Source organism: Centruroides sculpturatus, unplaced genomic scaffold (assembly GCF_000671375.1).
Source record: "Centruroides sculpturatus isolate CEXI.00-Female unplaced genomic scaffold, Cexi_2.0 scaffold615, whole genome shotgun sequence".
NCBI lineage: Eukaryota > Metazoa > Arthropoda > Arachnida > Scorpiones > Buthidae > Centruroides > Centruroides sculpturatus.
This window is the reverse complement of record NW_019384748.1, coordinates 78,217-90,638: the sequence shown is the minus strand read 5'-3', so window position 1 is coordinate 90,638 and position 12,422 is coordinate 78,217. Positions and strand designations below refer to the sequence as shown.

The 12,422-nt window shown below is 28.7% G+C and overlaps 1 protein-coding gene across 1 annotated transcript; it reads left to right on the top strand.

The window, feature by feature from the left end:
- Positions 1-3,495: 3,495 nt before the first annotated feature.
- LOC111628496 (cholecystokinin receptor-like) lies at positions 3,496-5,600 on the top strand. The gene is made up of 5 exons (XM_023372297.1): positions 3,496-3,615; positions 3,705-3,767; positions 4,507-4,707; positions 4,783-4,953; positions 5,017-5,600. The coding sequence occupies exons 2-5, from the start codon at positions 3,740-3,742 to the stop codon at positions 5,598-5,600; spliced, it is 984 nt and encodes a 327-aa protein (XP_023228065.1). The 5' UTR covers positions 3,496-3,615; positions 3,705-3,739.
- Positions 5,601-12,422: the final 6,822 nt, after the last annotated feature.

The following is a 12,422-nucleotide window of genomic DNA, read 5'->3' as shown; positions in this document are numbered from 1 at the left end:
TCATTGCTTAGTATTGAAACGAAATTCCGCAATCTTGATAAAATCAATATTGAAATATCTCTATCAAACACGAAAGAGATCTTCTGTAAATAAACGCTGAGTAAACATAATTCGTCACATAAAAAGTTCTTTTCTAAAATTAGTTTATTTAAATTGCTTAATCGAATAAAATTCGATATTCCATAAATATCGCCCGTCGTTTTCGCTTATAATGAAAATTTGATTTGTTACACGATATTAATTAATTTCGCTAACTTTTTAAGAATCTCGTGCAGAGGAGGGAATGCCTCCCTGGAGGACTTTTATGGGAAATTTAGGTGTTCAAACTTGAAAAAAAAAAGAAAACCCGGAGAACTTCACGTAGTCGGTCCGTTGGCCAGACACGAACCAACATCAAATTAATTACTGGTACTAGTGTTTGGTAGTTTTTATCCACTCGACCACTGGTATTCCGAATACAAATTTCAACAGCAAGATTTTAAAAACGGGCGGGATTAACATTGCGCTTAAATAAAGATACAGTATTCCCCTTTTCGATTTTGGACATTCATTCTTTATTTATTAAAGTATTTTGCTTCATTACAATCTATTTATTATTAATTGCAATTAAAATTTGATATGCAATTCAAAGAACATTCTCTGTTATGATTCCAGTTTTTACTTAGGTGCATCTGTTTACTTTTGTGTACATTAGGCTGGTGACAATGACGTTGGGTTTTCCTACATTACGGGCTGTAAAGAAACTTTAGACCCCCATTTAGTTTTATTTGTCTAATATTTTAATACACTGTATACGATTATATGCAATAATTGTTCTATCATAGACAGTTTGGTTAAAATCAAAATGGCGTATCAAAATGGCGGATGAAGTATCGTGCATGAAACAAGGAAGCAAAACATTTTAGATTAAGATAATTAGAAAATATTTTTATGAAAAAATCGCAAATTTTAACCAATAAAACCTGAATAAATTTTACGTAAATACTTTAAATTTGTTTAATGAATTTTAAGCAAAATTAATTAAATAATAAAGAAATCTTAATGATGTAATTCGTAAATTATAAAATATTTGTGAATAAATAAAACAAAAACAAAGAATTTATCGTTTTATTTTTAAATTTTACAATTAATTTCAATGTAGCATTTAGTAAATTGAGTTGCATGACATTTATTCACTTTTTTATTAAACCTTAGAATATTTAACCTTTACTTTAATAAAATTCATTTAATTAAATTAATCGCCTTCTAATTTATTTTATAAAAATAGATTTATTCGGATAAAAGTAATTATTAAATTGTCTATTTTTATATTTCTCAAATATAAATTAATTTTAAATGAACTTTAAGAAAAGTTTACGTAATGAAAGATCTGTGCATTTGTTTATTTACTAAGTTTTAGATTAATACACTGAAACTTAGGCGAAGAATTAAATTAATTGTAAAATATCCGTAAAATAGTATAGGAAGAAGCCTGTGTAAGACACTTCTGTACTCATCTACGGGTATAGAGTTCTTCCTGTAGACTGCAAGGAACACTGAGGAAGAATGTGAAAAGGATCCCATAGAAGAATACGAAGCGAATATTGTAGAATATCGAAGCAATCTTAAGAAAGAACATAGAAAGTATCTTATAGATAAATTTAGAAGCAATATTGAAGAACATAAAAGGATGGTATAGAAGAATATAGAAGAAACCTTCAAGAAAAACATGGAAGAGATCTTACAAAAGAATTCAGAAGTAATCTCGAGAAAAAGTACAAAAAGAATCCTACAGAAGGACATAGAATGAATTTTTCTGGAATAATACAGAAGAAATCTCGAGGAAGAACAATCTTATAGAAAGAATTTTATACTATTATTGAGATTTCTATCTCTTGTCGCATCCGTATTCTCTCTTTTACTCTTATTATTGTTACTTTCTTACGGAACCCTGTGGATAAATAGAACGATCTTTCTACAAAAGCGTATAAAGAATCCCGTAGAAGTTTGAAATGACAAATGATAAATTTAAATTTTTTATATTTTTACAAGAATAAATTTAATGGAAGGAATAATTAATTCAAAAGTTTTCTAGCGAAATTTTAAATTAAAAAAAAAATAATTTTATTATTTAAGAATAAACAAAATACAGTATACAATTTTTCAAGGAAACTAATCTGAATATTTTTTATTTATATCAAATTAATTTTATGGATTTAATATTTTAATAAACATAAATCTAAAAGTCAAATAAGTTTAATAAATTATGAATAATATTTCAATTCTAGAAAATAAATTATTATTGAAGAAAAATATTAATTTATTAAAATCGATATTTTTCTTCGATAATAATTTATTAATTAATTTATCAATAATAATTAATTAATTAAAATTTATTTAAGCAAATTTTTTAAAGTTAAATCAATTAAAATTTTATGCATTAGGCTGAGAATTCGACGTATGGATTAAGAATTTCAATTTGATTTTCGAAAGTTCTATTGAAAATAGAAGAAAGAATTGTGAAAATCTTAAAAATCCTACTGAAAATTATAGTAAGAATCCTGTTGAAAGAATCCTGTTCAAAGTATACAAAGATTTCATAGAGTAATACAGGAAAAACCCTGTAGAAGAGGTAGAGTAATATAGAAAAATCCTGAAGAAGTGAAGTAATGTAGGGAAAATCTCGTAAAAGAATATAGAAAACAATCTTGGAAAACATAGAAGCTCTTTTATAGAAAATGTCTCTGAAAAATATAATCAAAAACCCTGTCGAAAAATATAGAAATGTACCTTAAAATCGTGGAAGTAATGTCATAGAAAACTATTGAAAAAGTCTCATAAGAAAGCAAAGTATCCTGTACAGAATCAATCTTAAAAACACAGTGGAAAGAATCCTGTAGAAAAGTATAAAAAGAATTCTATAGAAGAATATCGAATCCTGTAGAAGAGTATAAAAAGAATCCTGTAGAAGAGTATAAAAAGAATCCTGTAGAAGAGTATAAAAAGAATCCTGTAGAAGAGTATAAAAAGAATTCCCATAGAGAATATAATTCCATTGGAGAGTATAGAAGAATTTGGTTGAAATTTACAGTGAGAATCAATCCTGTTGAAAGCCATTGAAAGTATGCTGTAGAACGATACAGAAAGAATTCTATTCAAAGTATAGAAAGCATCCCCTTGAAAAGTGCTATTGAAAAGTATAGAAAGTGTAGATAAGCAAAAGTAATCCGAGTTGCGCATGTACTCGGAAAGAAGATGACATTTCGATCGATGACAACAACCTTTAACTAGAGAATCCGTAAAGATCAACACGTGCAAAATTTATCTACCTGTTAACATAAGCGCATACAAAGATACGTGTCGAGTGAAGGACCGAATTTCCAACGTCTCCTCTACTATTTTATTATAATTAACGGCACTTTTAAGATAATTCAATCTCCGAAACAATGGAAAAATGAAGAATTTGACATTGTTAAACGAGGATCTTTGGATAATCCCGAGCACGGAATCTCCTAACGAATTCTACAAACGTTTCGATCCCAATGGTGTTATAAGGATTCCACTTTACACCTTGATTTTTATATGCGGGTTAATAGGCAATTCCCTCGTTATAGCGACACTTGTAAGGAATAGAAGGTTAAGGATCGTCACTAATATTTTTTTGCTTAATTTGGCTGCTAGTGACCTTTTGTTAGGGGTTTTTTGTATGCCTTTTACTCTTATAGGGACATTGAGAAGAGAGTTTATATTCGGCGAAACTATGTGCAGAATTATACCTTATTTTCAAGGTAAGAACTTTACAATTTTTAATTGTTTATAATTTTATTAAATTTTAACTTAAAAATTAATTTTTGGTGCATTTTANATAAAAATAAAATTAAAAATATGTATATTTAATATAATTATAATATAAGCTAATTATTACAATTAATTTAAACACTTATAATACAATTTATAATACAATAAATTAAATAATAAATGTAGTTAAACTTAATAAAATTAATTTATTACTTAAAGCTATTTATGTGGTTATTAATTACGCTTTATTTTTTACATATTTAAAAGAATCTTTACAAATTTAATTGTTTTATATTTAAATTTTATTTTATTTTTTATCATTTATAAAGGAAAAATAGCAACAACATTTAAAGTTATAGAACTTTATTTGTTATGTACTAAGATAATGGAGTGGAAGACATAATCTCATTCGGAAGTACCTTTTAAAAGGTTCTTTCTAAAGAGCTTTCTTATAAAAAAAAATACTTTGTCTAAGTTAATAAAATTTTGTATTTTTAATTTAGAACAAAATAAGATTAATTTTAGACAAAATTCGATTCGATTAAATGCTCGTTTAAAACGAAATTTAATTGCTTTTCGCGTGCGCATTATACGCGGAAATCCTCCATAATTCTTAACTTTTTTAAATAATTATCCAATTTAAATAATATTTTCGAAAAAAAATTAATTAAATAATATTAAAACTTAATATTTTTGGATAATTTATGCCATTTTTATGCTATTTTTTAGGCGTTTCGGTGGCCGTTAATGCTTGGACTTTGGTTGCCATATCTCTAGAACGTTATTACGCTGTTTGCGAACCTTTAAAATCACGTCGTTGGCAAACAACGTGTCACGCTTACAGAATTTTGCTTTTAATCTGGATTTTTTCTATGATTTTGATGTCTCCTGTTGCGTTTTTAAGCCGTTTACTACCCGTGGAATTATCAGGTTTGTATATTTATAAAATGAAGAAAAAATTAGAATAAAGAGCGATTATTAATGATTTTTTTTTGTAATTTTTAGGTAAATACAAGTGCCGAGAAAACTGGCCAAACGAAATTTTAGAGGGTGGATTTAACATCTGTTTAGATGTCTTTCTATTAATTCTACCACTCGGACTAATGGCAACAGTGTACGGAAAGATCGCGTTAGTACTAAAACAAGGCATCGTAGATAGCGAAAAATGTGCAAAAAGTAGGTAAAAAAATCACCAAAATTTCCAAAAAACTTCCTAAAAATTAATTAACCATTGTTTAGCTATAGAAATCGCACGGACGAGCGCTACGGGTTTCTACAACTGCGTCAACCCACCCATACAAGATTGCATATCCGGAGAACCCCCAAAAATGATAGTGAAGTGGAACAGGAACAGAATTTCGACAGGTGAAGTAGGCTCTTCCGATACTTATCGAAATTGGTACAGCAAAGATAACGGTGACATACGTACAAATAACATACAACATCGTCTAGCTGTCAAGAACAGAGTCATAAGAATGCTATTCGTTGTCGTTTTAGAATACTTCATATGTTGGACCCCCGTCTACGTCATTAATACAGTGTCTGTTTACGTATCCGGTAGTGTTTACGACAGTTTGGGACACTGCGGCATCTCTTTCTTCCACTTACTCTCCTATACTTCTTCCTGTTGCAATCCACTTACTTATTGTTTCGTCAATAAGAATTTTCGTAGAGAGTTCCTACAGACTTTTCGTAAACCCTGCGGACACAAGAAACAGATTATTTGTAGAAGAGGGCCGTTAGATACGTCACTTAACGGAAACGTCCACCCCTCGAGAGTTGTACCAATAGAAACTTTAGTCTTATCCAGTAGACAGATATAGATTAGCTGTATTATTATTCGTGTAAATTATATCGTAAATACAATAAAATGTTTTAAAATTGTATTCATTATTATTTTCACAGCCCGGCACACGTATTTGTAAAATCTAATTGACTCGTAGAACATGGAACTCATAAAAAACGGAATAATCAACAGTGTTATAGGGGGGTCGACTGTACTTAGTTTAAAATGTAAATAATTTCATTTAATTCGAGAATCTTATTTAAAAGGAGAGAATTTTATTTTAAAATCTTCTTATTGATATAAAATAATATATTAAAAATATACAGTTTATTTGTTATTTATATTTTAAAGATAATCGGACGTCCCACACAGAAACGTGTGGGTCAAGGTTGAGTTTCAGCTTTTAAAAAGACATATTTAAAGATATTCGTATCTTAATGAAGAGTGTGGGTGTTAACAATCATCTTAAACATCTTTGGCTTTTCCTCTATTATCTCTTCTACGTAATATAACCTTTTTTTTTATTTAATTACATATTTTGTATGAAATTTAATTAAGAACACAATTAATTTATAAGTAAATAATAATTTTTTTAAATTGAATAAAATACATTTTCTTTAAAAAAAAAAAACTATAAGTTAAATTTAATTTAAATATTTTTAGAATATTTTACATTTTTTAAACTTTAAAGAATTTCTAATTTATTTAAAAATTACACTCGAACCTGTAATAACGGCAACCTCTAAACAGCGGCCATTTTTAAGAAACTTTTTCCCAACAGAAATGCATACGAAATAACCTCCGAACAACGTCCACTTCCGAATAGCGGCCAGTTTATATGTACTGTGCCCGTCAGTGGCCGTTATTTACAGGTTTTTAGAACAATTTAACACCATTTAAGTTCGATTTTTTGAAGAAGTTTTCTATGTAATTTATAAAACACCGTACAGGAATTATTTTTAGGATTTCTTTTTTGTATTTTTTTATATTATTATTATTATTTTCTAATGTAAATAAAATGGCGAAAGAAAGAAATAAAAGGGAGAACTCATTAACTTATTGATGAAAAGTTAATTTCGTAGCAACATTTTCAATTTCCGTTTTGCAAATTTCTTTCTCTTCTTCCTCCAACTCTTTAATTATTTTCTTTTTAACAAATATTCATATTTTATTGATTAAAATGTCAGGTTTTATTTTATTTTTTTTTTTAATTTAAATGAATAAAAAATGTATTTTAATTTTAGAACTTTTTTACTTTCTTCGGAGAGACCGTCTGTTTGTTCACGTGTCTTTTAGACTTTTCAAATTAAGACGTGTGTAAGATAAGACAGCATGCTCTCAAGTGTTGAAACATCTGTTTTATATCTGTTGTACCACTTGACTCCTTTTAAATTCCAGTTTTCATGCTGAAAACCGAAATTTAAAAGGCTTCGAGTGGTTCCACAAAATATCCAATGATATCTTATACAATAATAAAGTACTGTATTACCAGGATCGGTGACGAAATAAAGAAAATTAACGAAAATTGATCGGCGTTATAACGAGGGAGAATGACGACGTGGTGACAAGTTACTTAATCAAGTTTTAAAATGGAGTCCAGAGAGCAAGAGGGCGAGAGGAAGGAGAAATAGGATTATAATCATACAGTTTATATTCACGATTTGGTATTGTCGTCATTGAAACGTGTTTTCTCTTTCTATTTGGAGTCTATGCATTGTCGAATAGAAGTTTTTATATACGTAATCCAATTATACTCTTTAAAATTATCAAATATTTACGATTTGACAGTAAAAAACACAAAGTTTTGTCGAGAAAATACATTAAATGTAGAGAAAATGTATTTTTATTACTTACGAAGTAGTCCAGAGTGGCCGAGTGGTTAAGATCATATCCCGAGGATATTATAGATAAATAAAATACCAAACTTTTATTTGAGTAATTGACACCCTCCCTCTCTTTTGTATACAATGATGTACCGTTGTTAATTACTTTCCCCTTTAATTAGGTGTACTGTACGAGAGTTCACGAATCCATAGACACCGAAGAAATGACTAAAAAGTTCTGAAAATATTTTATGATAGTTTATTCACATGATTAGTAAGTAGGCTTATAAGAACAAATTTGTAAGTCACTAATAGCACTAAAAAGTCCGCATAAACAATGCTTCGAACCTCTCCTTCCGATCGTGTACAATAGTGTTTTTTTTTCGGTCCCCTCCCCTCTTAAACTATACACGTAACAAATTAACAGATGGCTCTTAAGGATAGAGACAATGTAACTTAAAGATCGATTCATACCATACGTATTTATATAGTTCGACACGTTCCACCACAGCATTGCCATAATAGCGAGGTTGCGGCCGAAGTTTTCATCTCTCAAACGTAAACTTCGAACGTCGAGCGCCGCTATCTCGTAAGTGGCGCTCGACGTTCGACGTTCACAAAAACTTCAGCCCCAACCTCTCTAATAACAAGTGTTGTCGAACAGAAAATTCATGTGCCAGTCGTATAGCCACAGATTCTAGTTTCGCTGTGCCGGAAAAGTATTGAAATCCAACAGCCAATATACTAAGAATATTTAGAGAACGTCACAAATACAGCAACCATTGAGACGTGGGTATGGGATATACTCAATCAATCCAGCAACGAATCGAAAACTTTGTTGTAAAAAAAGACCTTTTGAAAAACATGGCGGTTAGCGGTAAGGCGTCTGTAACACTCGTTATAGAAACTGAATATCTCTATAATCAAAAACTAAAGAAATATTTACGTTACTAGATACATTATAACAGTAACTTGAGCAGCTAAATATTCCACTATCCATTAATGAACTATACTGAAATGTACTGTACTTCGCTGGACAAATACATATAACGTAAACAAGCCTTAACTACTTTGGCGTAACATGCATGCCAAGCAGGCGGGCTCTGAAATAAAAAAGGGCGGCTAACAATTTTTAAAATTAAAAAGATTCTTGTACGTAACCTCACTCACGCTTTTATTCTTCAGAATTACCGCGTGCATCTCGGAACGAGAAGGATGCCAAAGATATTTGTCAAAATGGGTACAATGGCAGCTGAATAATGTCGAGATTTCTCTTCAAGTATTTTTATTATACAGGAATTAACAATAATGCTTTCGAGGTATGTGTTGGGCACCGTCCATCACCATTCAACTACCCCATTTGCGGACATGGTAGAACTCGTAATGAGCATGGCAAAGGTCCATCTTACTGCACACAAGACGGAGAGTCAAAAATTGAAAAATGTATTGTTCTATACCGAAATCTAACTTACGTAATGTTAGAACGTCAAGGTATAGAACAAACGTGTCTGAATCGAGCTAAGAATTATAAAAAAAGCATTCGATAGCTATTTATTTCTTTAAGTAAGGAAGTTTTCTGGAGGTTATTTTTTTTATTAGTCTCTATTATAATATAAAATCGCGACTATATTGATTAATAATGATATACGAAGCGACGCGACGAGACGTCGCGCTGTTTTAAGAAATTATTAAAATAATACAGATGATTCTTGGACTTAATAAANACATTACGGGCTGTAAAGAAACTTTAGACCCCCATTTAGTTTTATTTGTCTAATATTTTAATACACTGTATACGATTATATGCAATAATTGTTCTATCATAGACAGTTTGGTTAAAATCAAAATGGCGTATCAAAATGGCGGATGAAGTATCGTGCATGAAACAAGGAAGCAAAACATTTTAGATTAAGATAATTAGAAAATATTTTTATGAAAAAATCGCAAATTTTAACCAATAAAACCTGAATAAATTTTACGTAAATACTTTAAATTTGTTTAATGAATTTTAAGCAAAATTAATTAAATAATAAAGAAATCTTAATGATGTAATTCGTAAATTATAAAATATTTGTGAATAAATAAAACAAAAACAAAGAATTTATCGTTTTATTTTTAAATTTTACAATTAATTTCAATGTAGCATTTAGTAAATTGAGTTGCATGACATTTATTCACTTTTTTATTAAACCTTAGAATATTTAACCTTTACTTTAATAAAATTCATTTAATTAAATTAATCGCCTTCTAATTTATTTTATAAAAATAGATTTATTCGGATAAAAGTAATTATTAAATTGTCTATTTTTATATTTCTCAAATATAAATTAATTTTAAATGAACTTTAAGAAAAGTTTACGTAATGAAAGATCTGTGCATTTGTTTATTTACTAAGTTTTAGATTAATACACTGAAACTTAGGCGAAGAATTAAATTAATTGTAAAATATCCGTAAAATAGTATAGGAAGAAGCCTGTGTAAGACACTTCTGTACTCATCTACGGGTATAGAGTTCTTCCTGTAGACTGCAAGGAACACTGAGGAAGAATGTGAAAAGGATCCCATAGAAGAATACGAAGCGAATATTGTAGAATATCGAAGCAATCTTAAGAAAGAACATAGAAAGTATCTTATAGATAAATTTAGAAGCAATATTGAAGAACATAAAAGGATGGTATAGAAGAATATAGAAGAAACCTTCAAGAAAAACATGGAAGAGATCTTACAAAAGAATTCAGAAGTAATCTCGAGAAAAAGTACAAAAAGAATCCTACAGAAGGACATAGAATGAATTTTTCTGGAATAATACAGAAGAAATCTCGAGGAAGAACAATCTTATAGAAAGAATTTTATACTATTATTGAGATTTCTATCTCTTGTCGCATCCGTATTCTCTCTTTTACTCTTATTATTGTTACTTTCTTACGGAACCCTGTGGATAAATAGAACGATCTTTCTACAAAAGCGTATAAAGAATCCCGTAGAAGTTTGAAATGACAAATGATAAATTTAAATTTTTTATATTTTTACAAGAATAAATTTAATGGAAGGAATAATTAATTCAAAAGTTTTCTAGCGAAATTTTAAATTAAAAAAAAAATAATTTTATTATTTAAGAATAAACAAAATACAGTATACAATTTTTCAAGGAAACTAATCTGAATATTTTTTATTTATATCAAATTAATTTTATGGATTTAATATTTTAATAAACATAAATCTAAAAGTCAAATAAGTTTAATAAATTATGAATAATATTTCAATTCTAGAAAATAAATTATTATTGAAGAAAAATATTAATTTATTAAAATCGATATTTTTCTTCGATAATAATTTATTAATTAATTTATCAATAATAATTAATTAATTAAAATTTATTTAAGCAAATTTTTTAAAGTTAAATCAATTAAAATTTTATGCATTAGGCTGAGAATTCGACGTATGGATTAAGAATTTCAATTTGATTTTCGAAAGTTCTATTGAAAATAGAAGAAAGAATTGTGAAAATCTTAAAAATCCTACTGAAAATTATAGTAAGAATCCTGTTGAAAGAATCCTGTTCAAAGTATACAAAGATTTCATAGAGTAATACAGGAAAAACCCTGTAGAAGAGGTAGAGTAATATAGAAAAATCCTGAAGAAGTGAAGTAATGTAGGGAAAATCTCGTAAAAGAATATAGAAAACAATCTTGGAAAACATAGAAGCTCTTTTATAGAAAATGTCTCTGAAAAATATAATCAAAAACCCTGTCGAAAAATATAGAAATGTACCTTAAAATCGTGGAAGTAATGTCATAGAAAACTATTGAAAAAGTCTCATAAGAAAGCAAAGTATCCTGTACAGAATCAATCTTAAAAACACAGTGGAAAGAATCCTGTAGAAAAGTATAAAAAGAATTCTATAGAAGAATATCGAATCCTGTAGAAGAGTATAAAAAGAATCCTGTAGAAGAGTATAAAAAGAATCCTGTAGAAGAGTATAAAAAGAATCCTGTAGAAGAGTATAAAAAGAATTCCCATAGAGAATATAATTCCATTGGAGAGTATAGAAGAATTTGGTTGAAATTTACAGTGAGAATCAATCCTGTTGAAAGCCATTGAAAGTATGCTGTAGAACGATACAGAAAGAATTCTATTCAAAGTATAGAAAGCATCCCCTTGAAAAGTGCTATTGAAAAGTATAGAAAGTGTAGATAAGCAAAAGTAATCCGAGTTGCGCATGTACTCGGAAAGAAGATGACATTTCGATCGATGACAACAACCTTTAACTAGAGAATCCGTAAAGATCAACACGTGCAAAATTTATCTACCTGTTAACATAAGCGCATACAAAGATACGTGTCGAGTGAAGGACCGAATTTCCAACGTCTCCTCTACTATTTTATTATAATTAACGGCACTTTTAAGATAATTCAATCTCCGAAACAATGGAAAAATGAAGAATTTGACATTGTTAAACGAGGATCTTTGGATAATCCCGAGCACGGAATCTCCTAACGAATTCTACAAACGTTTCGATCCCAATGGTGTTATAAGGATTCCACTTTACACCTTGATTTTTATATGCGGGTTAATAGGCAATTCCCTCGTTATAGCGACACTTGTAAGGAATAGAAGGTTAAGGATCGTCACTAATATTTTTTTGCTTAATTTGGCTGCTAGTGACCTTTTGTTAGGGGTTTTTTGTATGCCTTTTACTCTTATAGGGACATTGAGAAGAGAGTTTATATTCGGCGAAACTATGTGCAGAATTATACCTTATTTTCAAGGTAAGAACTTTACAATTTTTAATTGTTTATAATTTTATTAAATTTTAACTTAAAAATTAATTTTTGGTGCATTTTATTAAGAAAATTTCCAATTTTAAAGTAAAAATTGATTATAAAGAGTAAAAAAAAATTATTTTAAATATTTTTAAACGTTTAAAATATAATTATTAAATAGTTTTAATTAAATTTTAAAACATTTCTTTATTACAAAACCTCGAGAAAACTCGAAAAATTAAAAATAATTAATTCTAAATAAGATATAAATAC